The following is a 25696-nucleotide window of genomic DNA, read 5'->3' as shown; positions in this document are numbered from 1 at the left end:
AGAGACAGACGGGTGGAGAGAGTAAATAGAGGGGAGAGACAGACGGGTGGAGAGAGTGTATAGAGGAGAGAGACAGACGGGTGGAGAGAGTGTACAGAGGAGAGAGACAGACGGGTGGAGAGAGTGTATAGAGGATGAGACAGACGGGTGAAGAGAGTGTTTAGAGGAGAGAGACAGACGGGTGAAGAGAGTGTACAGAGGAGAGAGACAGACGGGTGGAGAGAGAGTACAGAGGAGAGAGACGGACGGGTGGAGAGAGAGTATAGAGGAGAGAGACAGACGGGTGGAGAGAGTGTACAGAGGAGAGAGACAGACGGGTGGAGAGAGTGTATAGAGGAGAGAGACAGACGGGTGGAGAGAGAGTATAGAGGAGAGAGACAGACGGGTGGAGAGAGTGTATAGAGGAGAGAGACAGACGGTTGGAGAGAGTGTATAGAGGAGGAAGATAGACGGGTGGAGAGCGTATAGAGGAGAGAGGCAGACTGGGAGAGAGTGTACAGAGGAGGAAGACAGACGGGTGGAGAGAGAGTATAGAGGAGAGATATAGACGGGGAGAGAGTGTATAAAGGAGAGAGACAGACGGGTGGAGAGAGCGTATAGAGGATAGAGACAGACGGGTGGGGAGAGTGTTTAGAGGAGAGACAGACGGGTGGAGAGAGTAAATAGAGGGGAGAGACAGACGGTTGGAGAGAGAGTATAGAGGAGAGAGACAGACGGTTGGAGAGAGTGTATAGAGGAGGAAGACAGACGGGTGGGGAGAGTGTTTAGAGGAGAGAGACAGACGGGTGGAGACAGTGTATAGAGAAGAGAGACAGACGGGTGGAGAGAGTGTATAGAGGAGGGAGACAGGCGGGTGGAGAGAGAGTGTATAGAGAAGAGAGACAGACGGTCGAGAGAGCGTATAGAGGAGGAAGACAGACGGATGGGGAGAGTGTATAGAGGAGAGACAGGCGGGTAGAGAGAGTGTATAGAGGAGAGAGACAGACGGGTGGAGAGAGTGTATAGAGGAGAGAGACAGACGGGTGGAGAGAGTGTATAGAGGATGAGACAGACGGGTGAAGAGAGTGTTTAGAGGAGAGAGACAGACGGGTGAAGAGAGTGTATAGAGGAGAGAGACAGACGGGCGGAGAGAGTGTACAGAGGAGAGAGACAGACGGGTGGAGAGAGTGTATAGAGGATGAGACAGACGGGTGAAGAGAGTGTATAGAGGGGAGAGACAGACGGGTGGGGAGAGTGTTTAGAGGAGAGACAGACGGGTGGAGAGAGTAAATAGAGGGGAGAGACAGACGGGTGGAGAGAGTGTATAGAGGAGAGAGACAGACGGGTGGAGAGAGTGTACAGAGGAGAGAGACAGACGGGTGGAGAGAGTGTATAGAGGATGAGACAGACGGGTGAAGAGAGTGTTTAGAGGAGAGAGACAGACGGGTGAAGAGAGTGTATAGAGGAGAGAGACAGACGGGCGGAGAGAGTGTACAGAGGAGAGAGACAGACGGGTGGAGAGAGTGTATAGAGGATGAGACAGACGGGTGAAGAGAGTGTATAGAGGGGAGAGACAGACGGGTGAAGAGAGTGTTTAGAGGAGAGACAGACGGGTGGAGAGAGAGTATAGAGGAGAGAGACAGACGGGTGGGGAGAGAGAGAGAATAGACGAGGGAGACAGACGGGTGGAGAGAGAGTATTGAGGTTGATAGCATAAAGTGTATTACCCAATGTATGACATAAACTATCACATTGTATGACAGAAACATTACAGAAACTGATTATATCACTCGTTTCTTTTCTATGAAGGTTTGTGCTTTGCTTTTGACTTCGTTTCGTGGGCTTTTAATAAGTAAAGTGGCCTGGTTATATGGACGCATGGTCACTTGAACTGGCAGTGATAGAGTAAAGGCCAGCGTTGTCAGGACAGAGTTGATACAAAGTGTTTGCTAAACAGTAGTCTACGTTGTGCCTGGTGACTGAAGTATGGAGTGGCGGAACGTAGCCACAGATTTGTGGCAATGCTCAAGTACGTCTATAAACCTACAGCCACTTTCGGCTATAGTATTGTTCGTACCTCATAATTACCTTCCGAGAGGTACTACTTCCACGTGAGACAGCAACCCATGTTTGCCGTAAAAGGCGACTATGCTTGTCGTAAGAGGCGACTAACGGGATCGGGTGGTCAGGCTCGCTGACTTGGTTGATGCATGTCATCGTATCCCAATTAAGTGGATCGATGCTAATGATGTCTATCACTGGATTATGTGGTCCAGACTCGATTATTTACAGACCGGTGGAATATTGCTGAGTGCGGCGTTAAACAACCAACCAACCAGCCAACCAATCCAAGGTTTTACATCTGAGTTGTATAAAAATTGAATACATCTAATGTTGATTTTTGACTGATGCAAAGTCACATTTAAATTCACATGAAAATTCGACGTGAATCGTACCTGCAATCTCACATATCATTTTAAACTTTGAAACCCAGTGTTTTCCCACTGAGCGACCGGTGCAGGTGAGAAAATGGTGTTCACTCTCACATGCCATGATTTCAGTTGTCTCCCTTCTGCACGTGGTCTTACTCTCGACCGCTGTTATCGAATTCGTTTTATACCACGAAAACTGTATTGTCTCACTATAAGGCTTCTTATTCTTTTCGGTATTTCTTGCATTTAGACGGTTCATAAGTTTGTTAAAACACCCCTCCTCGGTTTTGATTGAAAATGTAAAACCCGAGCGATGGAATAGCCCGAGGATTGAAGGAGTCGCAAAAAACCTCAAAGACGTGTTTTAATTATTACATATGACCTGGTAAAAGAAGTTTCCTTTGTTTGTTTCTTGTTTAACGCCGCACTACAGTTGTATGACGGCGGCCTGTAAATAATCTAATCAGGTGAGGTGAGGTGAAATTGGGTTTAACGTCGCCTCCAAGATTATTGCACTTATATAGCGACGTGCATGCACGTGTGTGTGTTTGTGTGGCTGCTTGTACTAGTCCGCACTGATGCCGATTTATAGTGCTAGTCCAGTGAGATACCATGCCGCAGTTTAACATGAATACCCCACTCAGACACAGTATACTGACTCCGAGCCGACCTGTCCTTGTTTTAGCACCTTTTGCCGAGCGCCAGACAGGGTAACAACAAGTACCATCTTTTAACGTCTTTTGGTATAACGCGACCGGGAATCGAAGCACCGACTTTCCACTCTCCGGCCACGGAGGCGGTCTATTGAGCAGTAACCGTTGACTATGATCATTGCTATTATGTAAAGGCAAAACAGTATTGATAACATTAATCATTGACATTGACTATGTGATTCATAAACACATGCTCGGGATATACTGGGAATTGAACAATCGACTCTGTTTTTGACAGAGATTTCTTATGAATATGGAAAGGGTTTGTCGCTTTTATTTTCATAAACAACTGTAGTAAGTATTCTAAGGGGGTCGAACCCCGGACCTTCCGCTATCCGGGCGGACGCTCTACCTCTCGACCACGGAGGCGGTCCAATCTAATCAGGACCAGTCATACCAGTGACTGATATTATGAGCAACTATCTACACCGTTGGTGTACGTTGACTCATTATCAACCAAGTCACCGAACCTGATCACCCGGTCCACTGAGTCGCCTCTTACCACAAATATATTGCTGGATCAGTTCTAAACACGAATCCCACATGGAGGTTACCGAATGTAATGAAGGCCCTGGCCGCATCTGCTCTCTCTTCATCTCCTCAATTTAAGCTGTGCAGAGTTGCGTCCCTTAGGCATGCCAGAAACCTATGATTGTGGGTTCGAATCCCTGTTCGCCCTGATTATGTTTCTAGGTTTGTCAGCACCATACCCGTGCTCGTGGGTTTCACCGAAGTAAGTGGTAAACGTCTGAGACCTGCATTACTTCGGGCTTTCCTCCCACATTAAGCCGACACGCCATGATATAACTGGAATACTGTTCAAAACGGCGTTAAACCCAACTCACTCACTCACTCACTCAACTTTAGCATGCAAATTAACAAAACAACTGATTCTGGACATATGTTAAACGCAACGCTAGCTTCTTATATACCTGTAACATGTTTTTGGTATTTTTTAAATGTAAACTTGGAGTGATCTGTTGATCTCTTGAAAGCAACGTGATAAAATGAACGGATTTGTGACGATACCTAGAATTCGTGACTCACAAGCATGTCCCAAATGCTATTACCAGGAAAGTCTTTATCTCCGAATATAAGGAAGCGAAAGTGGATTTTACAAGCAGTTTGTTTCATCTGAATAGTTATTCACATATACTGAATCACTTTGAAAACGCGTTACAGACTTTGACTCTTGACAAGTAACAAGAAACTGTAAGATTTTATCCAGGTGAGTGAGGATTCAAACTCAGACAACATTAACGCAATGTTGCATGCCCAAATTCAACTACATGTATTCGTGTGGCAGGATAAATAATAGTTAATGTTAATTGCCAGAGTATAGGGTTATATTAACCTTGAGTTTGCTTGTTGAATATCAACTGTTACTGTACCTTTCTATACTGTTTCAAAGGGCGGGGTTATAATAGCGTTCGCCCGTCACGCCGAAGGCCCGGGTTCGATTGCCCACACGGGTACAATGTGTGACGCCCATTTCTGGTGTCCCCACAGCGTTATTCTTGAATATTGCTATAAACGACATAGAACCACACTCACTCACTCACTCACTCACTCACTCACTATACTGTTTCAAATAATGTATACAGTTGTAAGTACCGCCACGGGTTGTGTCGTTCCCATGTTTCATGACGTGCGCGTGTTGCTGTAGACGTGTTACGTGCAGTACATACTTCCTCATAATTTAATGTGTCGAGTTTCACATCCTCAACCCAAACACAACCACCCTCGATATGCTGTGTTACAATGAAAACTGAAACAACGTCTCATTGTCATTTATTCAGTCATTTAACTTATTGTCGTTCCGGTGAATCGTTTAATCGTTTCACTTTTTTTCACAACATAACCGGACAACGCTGTGCGTCGCAACACAAACCAACACCTGAAAGTGAAAACAGATATCTCTCTTATCTCTCATATCATATCTCTCATTAAAAGTATAAATCTGTTTCCATTTTCATTGCCCAAGTTTGTTTCCGTTTCTTACCCCAGATTAGAAGGAGAAACATGACAACTGTACACCCGGCAGCCTATCCCCCGGGGGGTCAGCCCATAGCTGCACAGCCCATGGCAGGAGGTAGGTACCCACCACATATGTGAGTGAGTGAGTGAGGTTTAACGCCGCTTTCAGCAATATTCCAGCAATATCACAGCGAGGGACACCTTAAATGGGCTTCACACATTGTACCCATGTCGGGAATCGAACCCGGGTCTTCGGCGTGAAGAGCGAACGCTTTAACCACTAGGCTACCCGACCGCCCCCCAGCACATATGTGTATAATGTATTGTATTATAGAACCCACTTCGTCAATATAACATTTTCACAAGCAGGTGACCCAGGTTCGATCGTGATCGGTACCATGAGACCATCGTCGGATCCCACAATCAAGGCAAATGTAGATTACAATTAACCAATCATTTCCATCTGTATATGCGTGATGCAGTAAACTACGTTTATAACGAACTGACGTATATAACGAAATATGTTTTGATCCCATCAATTTGCTGTATATATGCTTATAACGAACTACGGTTTTAACGAACTAAACTTAATGGTCCCTTTGAGTTCGTTATAACCGTAGTTTACTGTATAATTTTGTGTGTGGAACATAAACAAAAAAGTTACTGCTGATGTGTCAAGCAAGCGACATCACCACTCTCTTGCTACATAGGTGGGGCGGTCGGGTAGCCTAGTGGTTAAAGCGTTCGCTCGTCGCGCCGAAGACCCGGGTTCGATTCCCAACATGGGTACAATGTGTGAAACCCATTTCTGGTGTCCCCCGCCGTGATATTGCTGGAATAATGCTTAAAGCGGCGTAAAACCATACTCACTCACTCACTCACTACATAGGTGGTTATTAATGTCACAACTAATGAAAACTGTTTGTTTTTAACGCCGCTCTCAGCAATATTACAGCTATATGACGGCTATCTGTAAATAATTAAACCTGGATCAAACAGACCAGTGACTGATACTGTGAGCAACGTCCACGCAGTTGGGGGGACGATGACACTGAATCATCCGAGTCATGGAGCGTGACCACCCCGTCCACTAAGTCGGCTTTCCACGGGGTCTATGTGGATCTACTGATAATGGCTGTTGAGATGTTTGGGCATGGTATACATGTGTCTCACTAGACTGTACGTGTTGTAGTGCCCCCACAGGCCGGAGGGGTGGGCTGGTCCCCGATTATTCAGGTGCCGGCAGGGTGCCCCCCGGGGCTGGAGGGTCTAGTAGCCATGGACCAGCTGCTCGTCAAACAGAAAGTGGAAGTCTTTGAAGGTACAGTATAACTTAGTCTGTCTCCTTGAGCCTAGAGAATAAATTAAAACAGTCCCAACTCAAGTCTAGAATGATTTGGCAAGTCTAGATTGCCTCAGCTCATGAAATTAAGGATTGTTCTGGCTCCATTTGGATTTTTTAATTTTATTTTGTAGATATATAATTTTAAATGAAATAACTTTATATCTGGAACTAAATGTCAGTCTAGGTATATCTGTGACCCCCTTTTAGAAGAGGTTAGTGAGTAAAAAGCCATATCACGGGGGACACTATGTAATCATGCATTTAACAATACACAAATGTTTACTAGGAAAGTAATGCTTCTGTACACACTGTGTGGTTAATGTCTTGTAACGCTGAAGGATAGAAACTATATGCAGCAGTTTTGATAGATCATAAGATATTTATTGTGTAACATTCCATAGATAAACAGTGGCAATATTTTACAAACTACAAAATGTATGGACAGTGTTCACAAATACACACAGATATATTCAAGACACAAAAAAGGCACAGTATACATTCAACAACGTAATTTTAAAACAAGTTTAATATAATGGCAGGAAGTCTATATAGTCTCTGTATAGTGTCCCTGATAATAGACCCATGAAGATGATGAATAGGTCTTCAGCAACCCATGCTTGCCGTAACAGGCGAATATGCTTGTCGTAAGAGGCGACTGACGGGATCGGGTGGTCGGGCTTGCTAAATAGGTTGATGCATGTCATCGTATCCCGATTGCGTGGATCGATGATAATGATGTCAGTCACTGGATTATGTGGTCCAGCCTCGAAAATTTACAGACCGCCGTCATACAGCTGGAATATTGCTGAGTGCGGCGTTAAACAACCAACCAACCAACCAACCCTGATAATAGTATTGGAACAATAGGAGAGTTATGTGGTAATTTGTACATTCAGGAACTTATCTATGATAGACCCAAGATCTGTTATCATATCTATAATTGAAGATATGATAACAGATCTTGGCAACAGTTTTTGGACCATTCTTGGTATTAATAAGTTAATATGCTATTAAGAACATTCAGAAAGCGGGATTTTTTTCATCACCCTCTTGGGCGGTGGGGTAGCCTCGTGATTAAAGCGTTGGCTCGTCACGCCGAAGACCCGGTTCGATTCCCCACATGGATACAATGTGTGAATCCCATTTTCCGGTGTCCCCCGCTGTTATATTGCTGGAATATTGCTGAAAGCGGCTTAAAACCATACTTACTCACTAATCTCCCTCTATTGTGTAATCCCCAGTTCAGGTAAAGTGACTTTGTTTACTCAGACTGAGTGGTTTGGCGTGTACACAGTGGGTGGGCCGAGTACCAGTCAACAGCCATACATTACAACATATTGCTATCACTTTCACTAGTTCTGTTGTCAGCTGATATACTTAAGACATATACAAACTTGGGGTTATGTTTTTTATTCAATAATGCACATGTGACCATAATCAAATCACGAAACGTGTTTGCTTACACGAGTTTTGTTTTGTTTTGGTTATTACAAACAAGATCGATAGGACAGAGTGAGTGAGTGAGTTTATGCTTTACGTCACGTCGGCAATATTTCAGCCATATCGTGACGAGATAGGACAGAGAGTGTTACATAACACGTCATTAAATGACGTAACAGAGTGCGTTACAAAACACGTCATTACCTGAGGACGCTATAAAGTATTTTATTACATTTTGTACAAGGTTGTGTATTTCTGAAATAAGAACAAAGTATTGACTTTTCAGCAATCACTGGATACGAAACAAACAACAAGTATGAAATCGTCAACACCCTCGGACAGAGGGTGTTCATGGCAGTAGAAGGTATGTTGGGTTAACTCACAATCAATCTAATTTAAATCAGATCTTAGTTTTCGCTACCGCTAACCAAAGATCACGTCAGAACGACCTTTCGCGAACATTGACCGACCAATGAAATGACTGACAAGAAATCGACATTTGCCAATCAGAAGGCAGCTATCTCGAGCTTTACGGCACTAGTTTCAAACTGGCCATTAAGCTTCGAAACATATTTTGACGTATTCTCGATTAAAACTTTTTAAACTGACCAAAACAACATTCTGGAATGGCTTATAGATGGCCTAGATTGTATGGATATAATCATAAAACCCGTAACTGTCGTTCGGAATACCCCATGTTAAATATCTCGAGGTTGCATGATTAGAAAACACATTCCGACTGTCACTTTCAGGATCTGGTAAGCGACGATGGATGAAAAGTCGTGCTGACGTGACCCGTAATGGAATGTCCTCAGATCTTTGTTTAGCGATAGCGAGAACTAAGATCTGATTTTAGTGAGATTGACTCCCAATAAACATGTCCATCAACTTGAAAGAAAAAGAAAAACTGAGGTCCGACCTCTAACAGGCATCATGAAGCCACTCTGGTCTTCCATGACAGTTTGTCGAATACATTTTCAGGAATGATCAAAGTGTAAAGTCCAAGTCATCCTTATTATTATCATTATTATTTTTCAGTTATCTATTCATATGATCCACGCATTTTTTTTTTACATGTATACATTCGATGGCCCCCAAGCACTGCATGTTCAAGAGATTCCCCTGTAAACTCTCACCGTGTTTGTACTCCCAGATACCTGTTGTTGCACCAGGAACTGCTGTGGTCACAGTCGACCGTTCGACATCAAGATCCTCGACAGAAACAACAGGGAGGTCATCCACCTGTCCCGCCCCCTCCGCTGTTCGTCTTGTTACTTCCCCTGTTGTCTACAGGTAGGCTATACTCGTGGAGTGAGTGAGTGAGTATGGTTTTAAGCCGCTTTTAGCAATATTCCAGCAATATCACGGCGGGGGACACCAGAAATGGGCTTCACGCGTTGTACCCATGTCGGGAATCGAACCCAGGTTATCGGCGAGACGAGCGAACTCTTTAACCACTAGGCTACCCGACCGCCCTTTAAATCGTGGAGCACCAGGCAACTTTAAAACCCAAGCCTCAAACAACCGCCTAGTGTTGAATTAGTCCCATTTTCGCTACAATTTTCAGCTCAATTGCCCGAGGGAATAGTAAGCTTATGTCGTGTCCTGTTTGTCTGTAAATATCTCATGTGAAAACACTGTGCCACTGTAGCTGTCAATGGATACACAATTACTAACTGGTAAACCAGGATAAGTTGAGTTGTTACCTGACAATGAACCCTGGATAACGATGTATGAGGTCCGCCCACTGGCGGGTACCATTGTGAGGAAAGGGGTAGAGGGTGGTCCGCGACAAGGAGTACGATGGCTATGTGCATGTCCTGTCTCGACCGAGAACGTGTTCTAGTGGCGAGTTCAATAGCGCATAATCGTACGTGCCTGATGTGAGGTACCCAATGACTGTGACAGAACGGTAACAGCAAATTTGCATAGATAACAAAATTGAGGACAATGAAACAAATTCATTTGCTGTAAAAATAGAATAATGTTTCTTTACTCTAGAGAGCCATAATGAATAGTTTCCTGCTATTTATCAAAATGATTGTGAAGGTTGAGACCATAACGTAGTGATAGTTGACTCAATGTCATACTACTTAATAATCTCAAGTGATTGTTTTGGGGGCCTCAGCATACTGTGAACAACATTGTAAGGTGGATTTCTATTGAGATAACTAGATCGTCATAGAACCATTCTTCACATTCGGATGTTGTTTCTGTGTCTGGTCCATTCGTCAGATACCGTTCGACAATGATGAGCAACACGTGTGTCCACGAAAGCGTATTCAATTTGATCATCATGACTGGCACGTGCACAACATGTGTACACCCTCATTACCTGCCACAAACAAAATGTTTGCCTAAATTCTGTGCACCGCCTACTTGTCTCAAACGCATTCTGTGACTTGGTTCAACTTATCCTGGCGTACCAGTGCGTTCTCTCCAGTGATGGCACCAAAACATGTTCGGGAAATTATTATCCGATTTTCAACATGGCCGCCATGTCAGCCATTTTGTGTCCACTGGGTAGCCACTGTTGCAGATAATACAGTATGATAAAGTCAAATTGGCATGCGCTTACTATACTACTTACTGCCACGACATATTAACTATAGTAATATGAAAGTATCGAGTGGTCCTTAACTTCTTTTGAGTAGTTTATGTAATGAGATTAAATATAAAGATGACGTTGTTCGCTGTATTTTATTCTTACCTTGATTTGTCCTTTCTTCTAAACTAACATGATTATATTCCACCCCTGACCTTTCTGCTGAAACTTGCAAGGATGGCAGCCATATTGAAAAACAGTTTCATGGCTATTGCTAGGCCCTTTCTTTTTTAAATGTCATGAAATGTGTACACAAATGTACCGCAACAATGATTCGCTAATGGGGAAATTTGTAAATCCGGACGATTTCAATTGGAACGCTTACCTCCGAGTAGACGAGGTTACGCACAAATTGAGTCAGCAGATAACCAAAAAGGTGTTTGACCGACTTGAATCAAACTCGCTCGGACTGTCTATTTCACTGGTCGAGGCAAGTGTTCTTTTACAATTTTGCACTGTCAACCACTGCTGTTTCAGAAAGTGGAGGTACAAGCCCCACTCGGCAACACAATCGGGTATGTGCGCCAGGGGTGGCACCCGTGTCTACCCAAGTACAAGCTGATGGATGAGAATGACAAGACGGTTCTCCGGATCGAGGGGCCCTGTTGTCAGTGGAACATATGTGGTGATGTGGAGTTTGATGTAAGTATATATACCTGTATAACGATAATACATGTACTTCGATACTGGAGTATATACCTATATAACGATAATACATGTACTTCGATACTGGAGTATATACCTATATAACAATAATACATGTACTTCGATACTGGAGTATATACCTATATAACGATAATACATGTACTTCGATACTGGAGTATATACCTATATAACGATAATACATGTACTTCGAAACTGGAGTATATACCTATATAACAATAATACATGTACTTCGATACTGGAGTATATACCTATATAACGATAATACATGTACTTCGATACTGGTGTATATACCTATATAACGATAATACATGTACTTCGATACTAGTGATACTTCGATACTGGAGTATATACCTATATAACGATAATACATGTACTTCGATACTGGAGTATATACCTATATAACGATAATACATGTACTTCGATACTGGAGGTTACGTTTTGGGACATCATTTATCTGGATCTCGTTGACCCGGACCGAGTAAATAATCTGGTCTTGTAAAACTTGAAAGACAATATTCGGACCTCATTACGCCTACTATATGTTCAGAAAACACGTTATTTTCACAAATTCTGCGTTTTACATATATGTTACTGCCTGGTGCGTTGTGGTTCAATAAGATGAAGTGTCCGGGACAGCCAGACTTATTCGTACGATCTGTAAAATATACCATCAACTGTCAAGTTCCCATCAAGTATTTTCAAATTCCAAGCAGTAAATTGAACACGTGTCACTTACTGTCACAATAACACGCTACAGGTGAAGTCCAAAGACGAACAATTTGACGTTGGAAGGATTTCAAAGCAATGGTCAGGTCTGATGAAGGAGATGTTCACAGACAGCGACAACTTCGGCGTCACCTTCCCCATGGACCTTGATGTCAAGATGAAGGCGGTGATGCTCGGGGCAGTCTTCCTCATTGTGAGTATAATGTGGGTCAACAGTGATGCTAGGGGCAGTCTTCCTCATTGTGAGTATAATGTGGGTCAACAGTGATGCTAGGGGCAGTCTTCCTCATAGTGAGTATAATGTGGGTCAACAGTGATGCTAGGGGCAGTCTTCCTCATTGTGAGTATAATGTGGGTCAACAGTGATGCTAGGGGCTGTCTTCCTCATTGTGAGTATAATGTGGGTCAACAGTGATGCTAGGGGCAGTCTTCCTCATTGTGAGTATAATGTGAGTCAACAGTGATGCTAGGGGCTGTCTTCCTCATTGTGAGTATAATGTGGGTCAACAGTGATGCTAGGGGCAGTCTTCCTCATTGTGAGTATAATGTGGGTCAACAGTGATGCTAGGGGCAGTCTTCCTCATTGTGAGTATAATGTGGGTCAACAGTGATGCTAGGGGCAATCTTCCTCATTGTGAGTATAATGTGGGTCAACAGTGATGCTCGGGGCAGTCTTCCTCATTGTGAGTATAATGTGGGTCAACAGTAATGCTAGGGGCTGTCTTCCTCATTGTGAGTATAATGTGGGTCAACAGTGATGCTCGGGGCAGTCTTCCTCATTGTGAGTATAATGTGGGTCAACAGTGATGCTCGGGGCAGTCTTCCTCATTGTGAGTATAATGTGGGTCAACAGTGATGCTAGGGGCAGTCTTCCTCATTGTGAGTATAATGTGGGTCAACAGTGATGCTAGGGGCAGTCTTCCTCATTGTGAGTATAACGTGGGTCAACAGTGATGCTAGGGGCAGTCTTCCTCATTGTGAGTATAATGTGGGTCAACAGTGATGCTAGGGGCAGTCTTCCTCATAGTGAGTATAATGTGGGTCAACAGTGATGCTAGGGGCAGTCTTCCTCATTGTGAGTATAATGTGGGTCAACAGTGATGCTAGGGGCAGTCTTCCTCATTGTGAGTATAATGTGGGTCAACAGTGATGCTAGGGGCAGTCTTCCTCATTGTGAGTATAATGTGGGTCAACAGTGATGCTCGGGGCAGTCTTCCTCATTGTGAGTATAATGTGGGTCAACAGTGATGCTAGGGGCAGTCTTCCTCAATGTGAGTATAATGTGGGTCAACAGTGATGCTAGGGGCAGTCTTCCTCATTGTGAGTATAATGTGGGTCAACAGTGATGCTAGGGACAATCTTCCTCATTGTGAGTATAATGTGGGTCAACAGTGATGCTCGGGGCAGTCTTCCTCATTGTGAGTATAATGTGGGTCAACAGTGATGCTCGGGGCAGTCTTCCTCATTGTGAGTATAATGTGGGTCAACAGTGATGCTAGGGGCAATCTTCCTCATTGTGAGTATAATGTGGGTCAACAGTGATGCTAGGGAGCAGTCTTCCTCATTGTGAGTATAATGTGAGTCAACAGTGATGCTAGGGGCAGTCTTCCTCATTGTGAGTATAATGTGGGTCAACAGTGATGCTAGGGAGCAGTCTTCCTCATTGTGAGTATAATGTGAGTCAACAGTGATGCAAGGGGCAGTCTTCCTCATTGTGAGTATAATGTGGGTCAACAGTGATGCTAGGGGCAGTCTTCCTCATTGTGAGTATAATGTGAGTCAACAGTGATGCTAGGGGCAGTCTTCCTCATTGTGAGTATAATGTGGGTCAACAGTGATGCTCGGGGCAGTCTTCCTCATTGTGAGTATAATGTGGGTCAACAGTGATGCTAGGGGCAGTCTTCCTCATTGTGAGTATAATGTGGGTCAACAGTGATGCTAGGGGCAATCTTCCTCATTGTGAGTATAATGTGGGTCAACAGTGATGCTAGGGGCAGTCTTCCTCATTGTGAGTATAATGTGGGTCAACAGTGATGCTAGGGGCAATCTTCCTCATTGTGAGTATAATGTGGGTCAACAGTGATGCTAGGGAGCAGTCTTCCTCATTGTGAGTATAATGTGGGTCAACAGTGATGCTAGGGGCAGTCTTCCTCATTGTGAGTATAATGTGGGTCAACAGTGATGCTAGGGGCAGTCTTCCTCATTGTGAGTATAATGTGGGTCAACAGTGATGCTCGGGGTAGTCTTCCTCACTGTGAGTATAATGTGGGTCAACAGTGATGCTCGGGGCAGTCTTCCTCATTGTGAGTATAATGTGGCTCAACAGTGATGCTAGGGGCAGTCTTCCTCATTGTGAGTATAATGTGGGTCAAAAGTGATGCAAGGGGCAGTCTTCCTCATTGTGAGTATAATGTGGGTGAATAGTGATGCTAGGGGCAGTCTTCCTCATTGTGAGTATAATGTAGGTCAACAGTGATGCTCGGGGCAGTCTTCCTCATTGTGAGTATAATGTGGGTCAACAGTGATGCTAGGGGCAATCTTCCTCATTGTGAATATAATGTGGGTCAATAGTGATGCTAGGGGCAGTCTTCCTCATCATTGTTATCTACGTGCTACGGAGATTATTGTCGTCAATTTATTCTAGTCACCATTATCTTAGCTTAGTTTATTTGTAAACTAGTGTTCAAAAGAAACGATACCACCTGTTTGCAACGACATAAAAGAAAAACTAAACAATGCAGAAGTTGAGGATTGGTGTTATGCTTTTGAGAAATCCTTTCACAACATCTGTACAAAAATTTCATTTCAATGAAATCTGTACAACCAATATGACAAGCCTTTAAAGATGGTCCAAAAATGAACATTTCGTTAGAGCACTGATCACAGAAACAACGGGAAATGTCACACCACACGTCTCAAAGTCAAGTCAGTAGCGGGTATGTCCACCGTGAGCATCAATACATGCCAGAACACGCCTACGGACTGATGACGTCAAACGTCTGATGATGTTGGGAGTGATGCGTTGCCATTCCTCGAGGAGACATCGTTCCAAGTCCTGGACGTTGACTGGAGGCACACGGCGACGTCGGATTTGCCGATCGAGGTGGTCCCATAAATGCTCGATTGGATTCATGTCCGGTGAAAATGCGGGCCATGGCAAAACCTGTACGTTGGCGTTGGCAAGGAAGTCCTGTGTCAATCTTGCTGTGTGTGGCCTTGCATTGTCATGTTCGAAAAGGAGTCCACGAGGCTGTTGCTGAATAAAGGGCACCACAACAGTCCGTAGGATGTCATCAAGATAATGCTGTGCATTCAGGTTTCCACGAATTACGACAAGCATCGTTTTGACGTCACCACATATGCCACCCCAAACCATTAAGCCTCCACCTCCAAACGGCCGGACCTGTTGGATACAGTTAGGCGCCAAACGTTCACCAAATCGTCGGTATACAAGCTGCCGTCCATCGTTTCTGAAGATGAGGAATCTGCTCTCATCAGAGAACATAACACGTGCCCAGTCCCGCCGTTGCCAAGGTCGAACTCGCCTGGCCCAGATCAGTCTGTTGTTCCGGTGTCGAGGCGTCAGGAGCGGTCCGCGGTAGGGATGACGTGGCCGGATACCATACTGCCGTAGTCTCCTGTAGACGGTCTGTCGACTGATCCGGTGTCCCAGTGCTGTAGCCGCCGTGGACGTCGCTGTTACGGTGCGGTTCCTCAGGTGTAATACCCGGATGTAACGATCTTCACGGGGCGTGGTTACTCGTGGTCCTCCACTCCTGGGCCTGTCTGACGTCCCACCTGTCTGACGTAACCGCTGCATCAACCTGGTGATAGTGATGCGTGCGCAGCCCAACCTTCTGGCGACGTCGACGTGTGACGCTCCTTGCTGGACCATTCCAACGGCTCTCTCTCTCTCAAACGTGGCATATCTTGTGTTCTTTTTGTTGCTGTGATATCAACGTGTCTGATCAGCCGTTTTATACAGTTTTTATGCACGTGCAGAACATGCTAGAGAGGGAAATGTCACTTACACGAAATTTACGTTTTTTCCCGGAAGTGATCACGTGTTCCCGGTATTTTTTATCGACTATGCTGTGTTTGGGATGTGCAATACGAATTGGCATGTTTTCATACTAGACAATTCACTTAGTAAAAAACAATTTTGAAAATAAGTTGGTATCGTTTCTTTTGGACACTAGTTTACATTATTATGTTGATATTGTACCAAGTTCGTAGTAAGTCCTCGTGGTATATGTGTGTTATACTGCAAGTCCTCGTGGTATATGTGTGTTATACTGCAAGTCCTCGAGGTATATGTGTGTTATATTGGAAGTCCTCGTGGTATATGTGTGTTATACTACAAGTCCTCGTGGTATATGTGTGTTACACTGCAAGTCCTCGTGGTATATGTGTGTTATATTGGAAGTCCTCATAGTATATGTGTTATACATGAGCCTGTGAATATGATTTGCACATCCAATTTCAATATATATTATACATCATGACTCCTAATGATATGCACTTTATTTAAACATATTTAGATTATGAGGTTAATGCATAATGATATGCAGTTTATCCTAGATGTGTTTATATTCTAAAAATGTTCAGATTATGTGCATGTTGTGTTCGGGTGTTTTTTAGGCTTATGAGACCATAGCACATTTCATGTGTTTTGTTTGTTTGTTTAACGCCGCACTCAGCAATATTCCATCTATATGACGGCGTTCTGTAAATAATGATGTCTGGACCAGACAATCCAGTGATTCACATAATGAGCATCGATCCACGCAATTGGAATACAATGACATGCATCAGCCTGATCAACCGATCAGGAAAGTCGCCTTTTCCATGTGTTTAAACACTAAACGTGGCTGCATAGAACACACCAAATGTGTATTCCGTTTAGGATTTAAACATCTGTTCCTAAACAGTATGGTTTTACAATCTAAACACATTGTTTACAGTGGTTTATTGGCTGCAGGTGCCACCCTGTGGGTGCGCGTCTCGTGACACACCTACCTATGCTTGTCCTAATAGTCCACCAAATGGACTGGGTCGTCCGACTCGATGACGGTGTGCATATTCATGGATATTTCATTAATTGCTGATTTTTTTAATCAGGACTTCATGTACTTCGAAAACAACCAGGACAAGGCTGCAAGAGATGCGAACATGATGCTCTAGGCAAAGCTTTTCACAAGATTACTCGGACTCTATAAACAAAAGGTGAGTACCGCCTTTGATATTATGTAGTTATACTAAAAAAACCACATTATTAAGACTTAAGCAGCTAGTTCAGACACTATGGGTTAATCTATCCCCAGTATGTTAATGGTACACAACAGCCCAGCCAATCAGGTAGCTGCCTTGTACTGTGGCCAGAAAGTCGTTCTTCACAGTCACACGCAGACTGAAACAATCTTCTTTGTATTCTAAGAAAATGTTACAGTGGTATGAGAGTACACAATGGAAGAAAATGATTATATAAAACTTTGTTCTAAAAAGTTAAAAACATGTTTGTTTCAATGGGATTTACTACCATTCGGATGACAGCAAAACAAAAATACTTTTGATTATGTCACCATTGCATTTTTGTAAGGAGAACTCTTCCAGTCTGGTGATAGCCGTCTTGTAGGTCAGACGAGGGCGCTAATGCGTGTATAATGGTACTGCAGTGTGTTGTTGCCTTCCTAAATGTCGGCAGCATCACAGACCAAGCTGTAGCAGCATTTGTGTACACCGACTAACGCTTGTTCTTTGAAAATGCGTGACACCGGTGGCCCTGTCGCCTAAGTCGCCGCAATTCGCCGCAATTCGCTAGGCAGAGTTGCGTTCCTTGGCTCGCCAGAAACCTATGATTGTGGGTTCGAATCCCGGTTCACCCCGATTACTAGTATGTTATTAGGTTTTTCACCACCAGACCCGTGCTCGTGGGTTTCACCAAAGTGGTAAACGTCTGAAACCTGCACCACTTTTTTCCAACATTAAGATGACTGGATTGCTGTTAAACACAACTCACTCACTCTTGGAAATACATTATTTTGATAGAAACATGCAGATACATTTAACTACATGCTGGTTGGTTGGTTGGTTTGTTGTTTAACGCCGCACTCAGCAATATTCCAGCTACAGGACGGCGGTCTGTAAATAATCGAGTAGGGACCAGACAATCCAGTGATTAATATCACAAGCATCGATCCACGCCATTGGGATCGATGCCATCCATCAACCAAGTCAGCGAGCCTGACCACCCGATCCCGTTAGTCGCCTCTTACGACAAGCATGCAAACCTATTGACCATATCGACAGAGCTCGTCTTAAATGTATAGTGTTTCTTTTATTTTGCTACTCAGTTATTCAAGTAATATTAAGAAGCTCTTTAATACGGAAGCCTTTTAGGGCCATTTGTTTTTTTTCGATACTATCTTGAAATTTCAAGAAACTAAGTTGAAATTTCAAGGAACTAAGTTGAAATTTAAATTTCAAGATACTAAGTTGAAATTTCAACTTAATATCTTGAAATTTCAACTTCTGTATCTTCGAAATTTCAAGATATTAAGTTGATATTTCAGAATTATTCACTTCAAACGTATTTTTACATCTTAGGATGTTAACTTATTTTCTTGAAATTTCAACTTAATATATTGAAATTTCAAGATAGTATCGGAAAAAACAAAAAAACAAATGGCCCTAAAAGGCTTCCGTACTTTATGTAACACGTGTTTTTTCTCCTTTCAGGGGATGGCTGAAAGACAGAATGCTTCGTTTCACATTGCTTAACAAGGAATGTAAATGTTCTAAGCTCCTTTCCCACAACTAACAGCATTACCTCTCTATTTATCCATGAAGACAGCATTGATTAACTATAGCAATGTGAAAAGAACCGAGTATTCTTCTGAGTAGTATATAAACGTCCAACCAACGGGATTTTATTTGTTTGGCTTGGTCATATATAACGGTGATGATGTTCTCCTGTAAAACGGAGTCCTGGATGATTTAATTCTGGAAAAAAGGATTTACAAATCAAACAGAATATCAACATTTTTACAAATGAGACAAGACCATTTTGATTATCATTCGACATGTGTATGTGAGTTACATCAGTGATTAAATATGTACCCTGAATTTTATAACCAAAAATTGTTAAAATGTCTGTGATACTTTCATGGAAGACCGTTTTAGTCGTTGCCCTTATCGCACTTGTATTTATTGCATACAGAGGAACAGAAGAGCTTGTTGTTTAATGCTGTGATGTCGAGATAGAGCTTGATCACGATTATCTCCCTTTGATCAGCAGTAAATCTCCACGCAAGAGCATAAAACTCTGTAGACATAACGGATTTTATATGCAATGTATGTTTTATGATATCATTGGCTAGCGTTCTATGAATATCGCAGATGAAAATGCATGTATAAGTGTATATATACACGCTCAAATGGGTTTACGTGCATTCCATAACAGATAACAGCCGGCCACCCCCATCCCACCCCCTCTCTCTCTTGTAGCCCCCGAAACATTGGTGATGACGAAATGTATCATACATCTTTAACGACCAAAGAATTTATTAAGGTCAGCATATTGTTTCTTCGCCTTGTAGACGTTTGCAGAAAGAGTTTTTTCGTCTGGGTGGGTACTGCTTTATCTAAAAACAGTAAGTTGCCTCAATAGTTGTCATTTTACCACCAAAACGAAGTTAAACTACTTATAACGAAACGTGGCGGTGTTGCCGAGCAATAACAACGGTATGAACTTGAATGACCTATACAAAATATGACATGTTACAGATTTAACAGACTAGTTCCGTCGTGTCGGTTACTTTATTACCATTAAGCATTCCACCTACACGTTCCTTTTACTTTATCACTTTTTTATTGGACTAAAATTGTACATTTTGCCTGTTTTATAAATATGTTAAGGTTAAGAAATAAAATATATGAATTATCAAATGTATTTGTGTTTTTGTATGTTTATGACTTTGTTGAGGTAATGATCTGTAAGGCATTTCTAGCCGTCGGAACAACGAAGATTCCGAGGTAGAATAGGTCTTCAGCAACCCATGCTTGCCGTAAAAGGAGACTTTGCTTACCGTAAAAGGCAACTAACGGGATCGAGTGGTCAGGCTCACTGACTTGGTTGATGCATGTCATCGATCCCAATTGCGTGGATCGATGCTCATGATATCAATCATTGGATTGTCTGGTCCCGACGCGATTATTTACAGATCGCCGTCATATAGCTGGAATATTGCTGAGTGCGGCGTTAAACAACAAACCAACCAAACCAAACCGGAACAACATGTTTGGTTGACGTCCGAATTTGTTCCCACAAGTGGCCCTTGTGGGTATCCGGGGAAGAATAGGTCTCTAATACTTAATATTGAGATCCTAAACACATTCCCATAATCTTGACATGTTTCGGTCTAACATGCTTAGAACTGTGTTTAACAGAATATTTAGGGTCTACATGTAGGAAAGTTCCGTATATCCCCCTTGAAATTCATTGAGGTAAATTAAAAAAAAAGGAGCTTTCTATGTTTTTAAGAGGGGGGGGGGGGGGGGAAGGACTAAGTTACGTGTCTCTCGTAGTTATCAGTTATACTTTCGTTGTCAGCTTCCCATATGAGAAAAATACTGTCAGTCATACACCAACAACACATTTATGAACAGATTTTCAAACCTCGGCGGGATACTAACCTGCAACAACTAGATTTGTAGTCCTTCACGCTACCACCCACATGTGCTACGGAGACTGTTGTCGCCACAAGTGTAAGTTTTCCGAGTCACCATTAGTTTGGTTTATTTGTATATTTTATGTTAATATTGTACCAAGTTCGTTGTCAGTCATGGTGGTATATTTTGTTATGCAAGTGCCCGTGAATCTGATTTCACAACATATTTTATACATCTTATCCATATTTGACTTGTTGCCTGATGATATGCACTTTAATTAACCATGTTTAATTTCTAAACATGATTAAACTTGTTTTAATTCTAAACATGATTAAACGTGTTTTTATTCTTAACATGTTTAAACGTGTTTTTACTCTAAACATGTTTAAACGTGTTTTTTATTCTAAACATGTTTAAACGTGTTTTTTTATTTTAAACATGCTTAAACGTGATTACATTCTAAACATGTTTAAAGGTATTTAAGTTTCAAACACGTTTAGATTATGGGGATGTCGTGTTTAGGTGGTGTTTTGGATGTTTCATTTCAAACGTGTTTAGATAAAACACACAATGTGTATTCCGTTTAGGATTGAAACACGTTCTTAAAATCTAAACATGTCTTGTATGTGTTTACATTCTAAACACATATTTTACAGTGTAGACATCTCACAACTGGGCCACCCACGCCCCTTTAATTAGGTGGGGCAATGCTCTTATTTTCACATCTGGAGCTACAGACTGTTGGATATAATACTTATATCATGCACGAGCAAACAAACTATATATAATCATATCTTAAAATTGAGTGCGAATTACGTAATGGAGTACCAATTGTAGATGTAGACCTCCTGATTCACTCTATGGCGAGGACGGAAGGTCGGTGGTTCGATCCCCGATCGCGTCATACCAAAAGACGTTGTAAATGTTAGGCCCTAATTGTTGTTATCCTGCGTCGGTATTAAGAGGACAAAACAGGTGAGGTGAGGTGAAATGTTTTTTAACGTCGCGTCCAAGATTATTACACTTATATAGCGACGTGCGTGCACGTGTATATGTGTGTGTGTGTGTGTGTGTGGCTGCTTGTACTAGTCCGAACTGATGCCGATTCATAGTGCTAGCACACTGAGATACCATGCCGCAATTTAACATGAATACCCCACTCAGACACAGTATACTGACTCCGAGCCGACCAGTCCTTGTTTTTGCCTCCTAATGCCGAGCGCCAGACAGGGTAACAACAAGTACCATCTTTTAACGTCTTTTGGTATGACGCGGCTGGGGATCGAACCCCGGACCGTCCGCTCTCCGGGCGGACGCTCTGCCATTAGACCACGGAGCCGGTCAGGACAAAACAGGAGACTGGTCGGATCGGAATCAGTATACTGTGTCTGAGTGGCGTAACCATGTTAAGAATTAAACTGCGGCATGGTATCTTAGTGGGCTAGCACTAACAAAACGAGGGACGAAGGCCAGAGGGCTGATATGGGGGTCTATAGGGTTTGTTTGTTGATTTGTTGTTTAACGCCGCACTCAGCAATATTCAAGCTATATGACGGCGGTCTGTAAATAATCGAGTCGGGGCCAGACAATCCAGTGACTGACATCATGAGCATCGATCCACGCAATTGGGATTCGATGACATGCATCAACCAAGTCAGCGAGTCTGACCACCCGATCCCATTAGTCGCTTTTTACGACAAGCATAGTCGCCTTCTACAGCAAGCATGGGTTGCTGAAGACCGATTCTACCCCGGATCTTCACGGGTCCTATAGAGTTGGTAACTTGATATGTGGTATGGCATGAAAACTGCGATTTGATAACCTTTTCATCACATACCAAAACACCAAATTGTAAAATGTGTCCGCTTGCAAGGGAATACTATACATTTTCACCTTGTCGGGAAGACATTGTCACGGGAAAGCAAGCCGAACAGACGAGCAGACGACGCACCAAGGGACGTAACTCCAATTTCTTACCACTCGTACTGGTATCGATCTCCCATTCAAAAATGCAGCTAGAAGCTTTATCAGCCCGGAAGGGGTGTAATACGAGTCTGGTATTACACCCCCTGTGATGTGACCGTCTTTACATTGGCTGTATTGTCTCCTATCATTGATACGTATATATGATAAATAACTATACTGGTGTGGCGGACAAAACATCAAACAATATGTACCAATACTCCTTCATAACAAGTTTTAAAATTATTATTGAAAATAAGAATGTGACTATTTGTGTGTTCATATCCTCTAATGCATGGAGAATACTAGTAATCGATAGCGGTCAAATCCATGTCAGATATCCTTGGATATTCAAGAACGTGCATATAACTGCCATACATCCCATGTTTCATCCTCGTTTATCCAGTGTATTATATTTCTGTTCTGTTAGGTGAGTGAGTGAGTGGATTTGGTTTTACGCCGCTTTTAGCAATATTCCAGCAATATCACGGCGACTGTTCTGTTAGGACTTAAATAGAATGGAGATGATAATACAATCAGAGCTCCAGATAACCTTTCGAGCAATTGAGTTTTTACTCTAGGGTTTTTATTTTAATTGGGTTATTAGATCTTTCATTGGGCAACCACATTTTTTTCACTCATCTATTCATCACTCTATTTGGGTTTTCCACCTATATAGTAAACATTTTAAGATTTAAAAAAAATGAAATAATGTTTTAAATATATACAGCTTTTCTAAGTGTAGATCTATAGGCTTGACTCGGAAAGTAAATTAGCTTCTTTGTACGCATGCTGAAAAAGCTTCATTGGGTATTTACGCGAGCTGTTTTTATAATTTGAGTTTTACATTTAATGATTGCGTTTCTGTACGCAAGTTAATTTAAAGTAATTGGGTTTTGAATTATTATTATTATTATTATTTATTATTTTTTTGGGGTGGGGCGGGGGTGGGAGGGGGGGGGGGGGGGCTGTATTTTACGTTGTAGCTCTGTAACATTGGATAATCGAGGGTGTCCATGCTTGTGCGATGCTCGACAAACTCGGGACTGGTTGGTGTTAGAAGCGGGGCTGGTAATCATTATGAACAGAGATTTGTAGGAAACTCTCTCCACTATCTGCGCTAGACTACGTCAGTCTATTCTTACAGGCTGTCGAAATGAATGCTTGTGTAAAGACAGATTCACTGTCATCTTGCAACTAACTTAGTCACGGTGGCGGACAGCAAGTGCAATTATCCAGGCGTTGTTGTGATATAAACAAACCATGCATACGCCTGCAGTACATTGTGTATTGATCAATACTATGTCGATGGAAACTTCAAGGTGTTCGTTATACACGAATTGTCAAATAAGGTTTAGGCAGAGGATTCGTTACGATATGATATGACAATTTGTGTTTGGAACCCTAAACACGCGTGTTCAATCTGACCACATGGAACATGGCAGTTTACACGTATGCTAGTACCGTTTTCTGGAATCATTAGACTTGCTTATGTCTATATAAATTAATTCCTATTAATAACACAATACATATGCATATTGTAGTTTGCTATCATCCGACGTGGGGTATATATTGTTATCCCAGAATTACATTTATATTTACATTTAAGTGCAAATAGTATTAATACACAACGAGAAATGTAAAAATGAATATACTAAAACCCTAAGTAAGTCTATTAAATGCGGAAGTGACAATGCGCATGACCGGAAATGACAACTTGGTGATGTGGGATATTGAGCCACGTTGATTAGCGAAACGACGTGGAATATGACGGGGAAATAACTACTATTTACATCTTGTACTTGCATTAAACGTACGAGAAGTTATAGTCAAACATTAGAAGAACACAAGAGCTCGTTGGGACGAGAAACGTATTTCGTTTAGCACATAGGGTAAGTCTGTAAGTAGTCGACCGGCATTCGTCGTGGCTTGACGCGATCATCTGTCAAAATATTGCATGAAGCCAAAATGGAACGGTATATAATAATAAGTTAGGCGTTTGGTTGGTGTTATTGCGACGGTGAATTTTAATTGGCAATACCATTACGATTTTACCGCATTTTTGAAACAAACGGTAAGAATTCCCTTTTGGAAAGCATGACACCAGCTGTGAGAGTTCGGCCCGACAAGGACGACATTGAAAGTGAATGAAATAGGCCAAGAGTTAGCTATAATTTCATGTTGGGTTATTGTTCTGCTGCATACTACAACAAATATATGCAAATATTGTTTTCCTAGAATTACTGCGTTTTTCATGTTTTTAGAAATATGTATCGATAAAGTGTTAAGTCTTCGAATGGCATTTAGAAGTGATGCACATGAGGAAGAGAATTTATGGATGTCAACTTCTATAGGATGAGAAACACAACGTTTCGGAGCATATACTTACTCCTTCATTCACCTGATAAAGGAGTAAGTTTATACTCCGAAACGTTGTGTTCCTCATAATAAAGAAGTTGACATGGACAAAGTGTTAGTTATTCTTGATCTATCTTATCCCCATGACAGACATTTTCATGCATATGCTGATTGATCATTTTGAGTAGTGACAGCCATAATGTATAACTATGATCGTGATTTTAATATTAGGATTTCATACAAGTGTTCATTGAGCTATATTTATACAGAGTGTAGACTAAGAGTGTAGAGTGAATGCCTAAATCATGTAAACATGGTAAACAGTGCTATTGTTAGGAATAGTGATATTTCACTAATTTGTAAACATGGTAAACTTTGTCGTAATTATGCTTAGTGTACCAATATTAACAATGTCATTTCTTTTGTCACCCTTTATGTAGGTAGGGCAAGGATGACCTTTTGGTCATACCGTTAGCTCTTATATAACAATATGTCACTAAATTATATTCTAATCAGTCCAGTCCAGCTTTTAATTGTGTCTTTAATCCTCTTTACCATGATATTTACAATAAAAAGTCATCTCTTGTTCCACCACTCGGAATCAGAATCCAGTCTGCCATGTTTGCTTCCAATATTAAACTGCAAGATATAGCTCCCACTCAACTGTTTTCAACACCTCCTTGGCAAATGGTACAGCCAGAGGTAGACCTTACATTAACAAAATTAAAGAAATCTGATACTCAACAATTAATCTACCAACAAGAATACCATCAACTAAGAAACAATTATGACACTTATCATGCTTATAAATCTATATTTACAG

At 42.1% G+C, this 25696-nt stretch overlaps 2 protein-coding genes across 7 annotated transcripts in view; both read left to right on the top strand.

Moving 5' to 3' along the window:
* LOC139468751 (phospholipid scramblase 1-like) overlaps positions 1–19795 on the top strand; it is a 28184-nt gene extending 8389 nt beyond the window's left edge. For 3 of the 4 annotated variants that reach the window (XM_071250882.1, XM_071250880.1, XM_071250879.1), the window contains exons 2-9: positions 5132–5216; positions 6294–6422; positions 8173–8250; positions 9040–9179; positions 10969–11133; positions 11915–12076; positions 17005–17109; positions 18622–19795. In XM_071250882.1, coding sequence (XP_071106983.1) covers positions 5147–5216; positions 6294–6422; positions 8173–8250; positions 9040–9179; positions 10969–11133; positions 11915–12076; positions 17005–17067 — 807 coding nt within the window. In that variant the 5' untranslated portion in view covers positions 5132–5146 and the 3' untranslated portion in view covers positions 17068–17109; positions 18622–19795. Of the gene's footprint in view, positions 1–4318; positions 4353–5131; positions 5217–6293; positions 6423–8172; positions 8251–9039; positions 9180–10968; positions 11134–11914; positions 12077–17004; positions 17110–18621 lie in introns of those variants that run through there. The other variant, XM_071250881.1, reaches the window with a different exon arrangement.
* Positions 19796–24246: 4451 nt separating this feature from the next.
* LOC139469863 (protein transport protein Sec31A-like) overlaps positions 24247–25696 on the top strand; it is a 35002-nt gene continuing 33552 nt past the window's right edge. For all 3 annotated transcript variants that reach the window (XM_071252175.1, XM_071252173.1, XM_071252172.1), the window contains exon 1: positions 24247–24407. The gene's annotated coding sequence lies outside the window, so the exon portion shown is untranslated. The remainder of the gene's footprint in view (positions 24408–25696) is intronic.

Source organism: Haliotis cracherodii, unplaced genomic scaffold (assembly GCF_022045235.1).
Source record: "Haliotis cracherodii isolate W230 unplaced genomic scaffold, xgHalCrac1.p SCAF_2, whole genome shotgun sequence".
NCBI lineage: Eukaryota > Metazoa > Mollusca > Gastropoda > Lepetellida > Haliotidae > Haliotis > Haliotis cracherodii.
The sequence above is the reverse complement of the archived record's forward strand: the minus strand, read 5'-3'. Positions and strand labels throughout refer to the sequence as shown.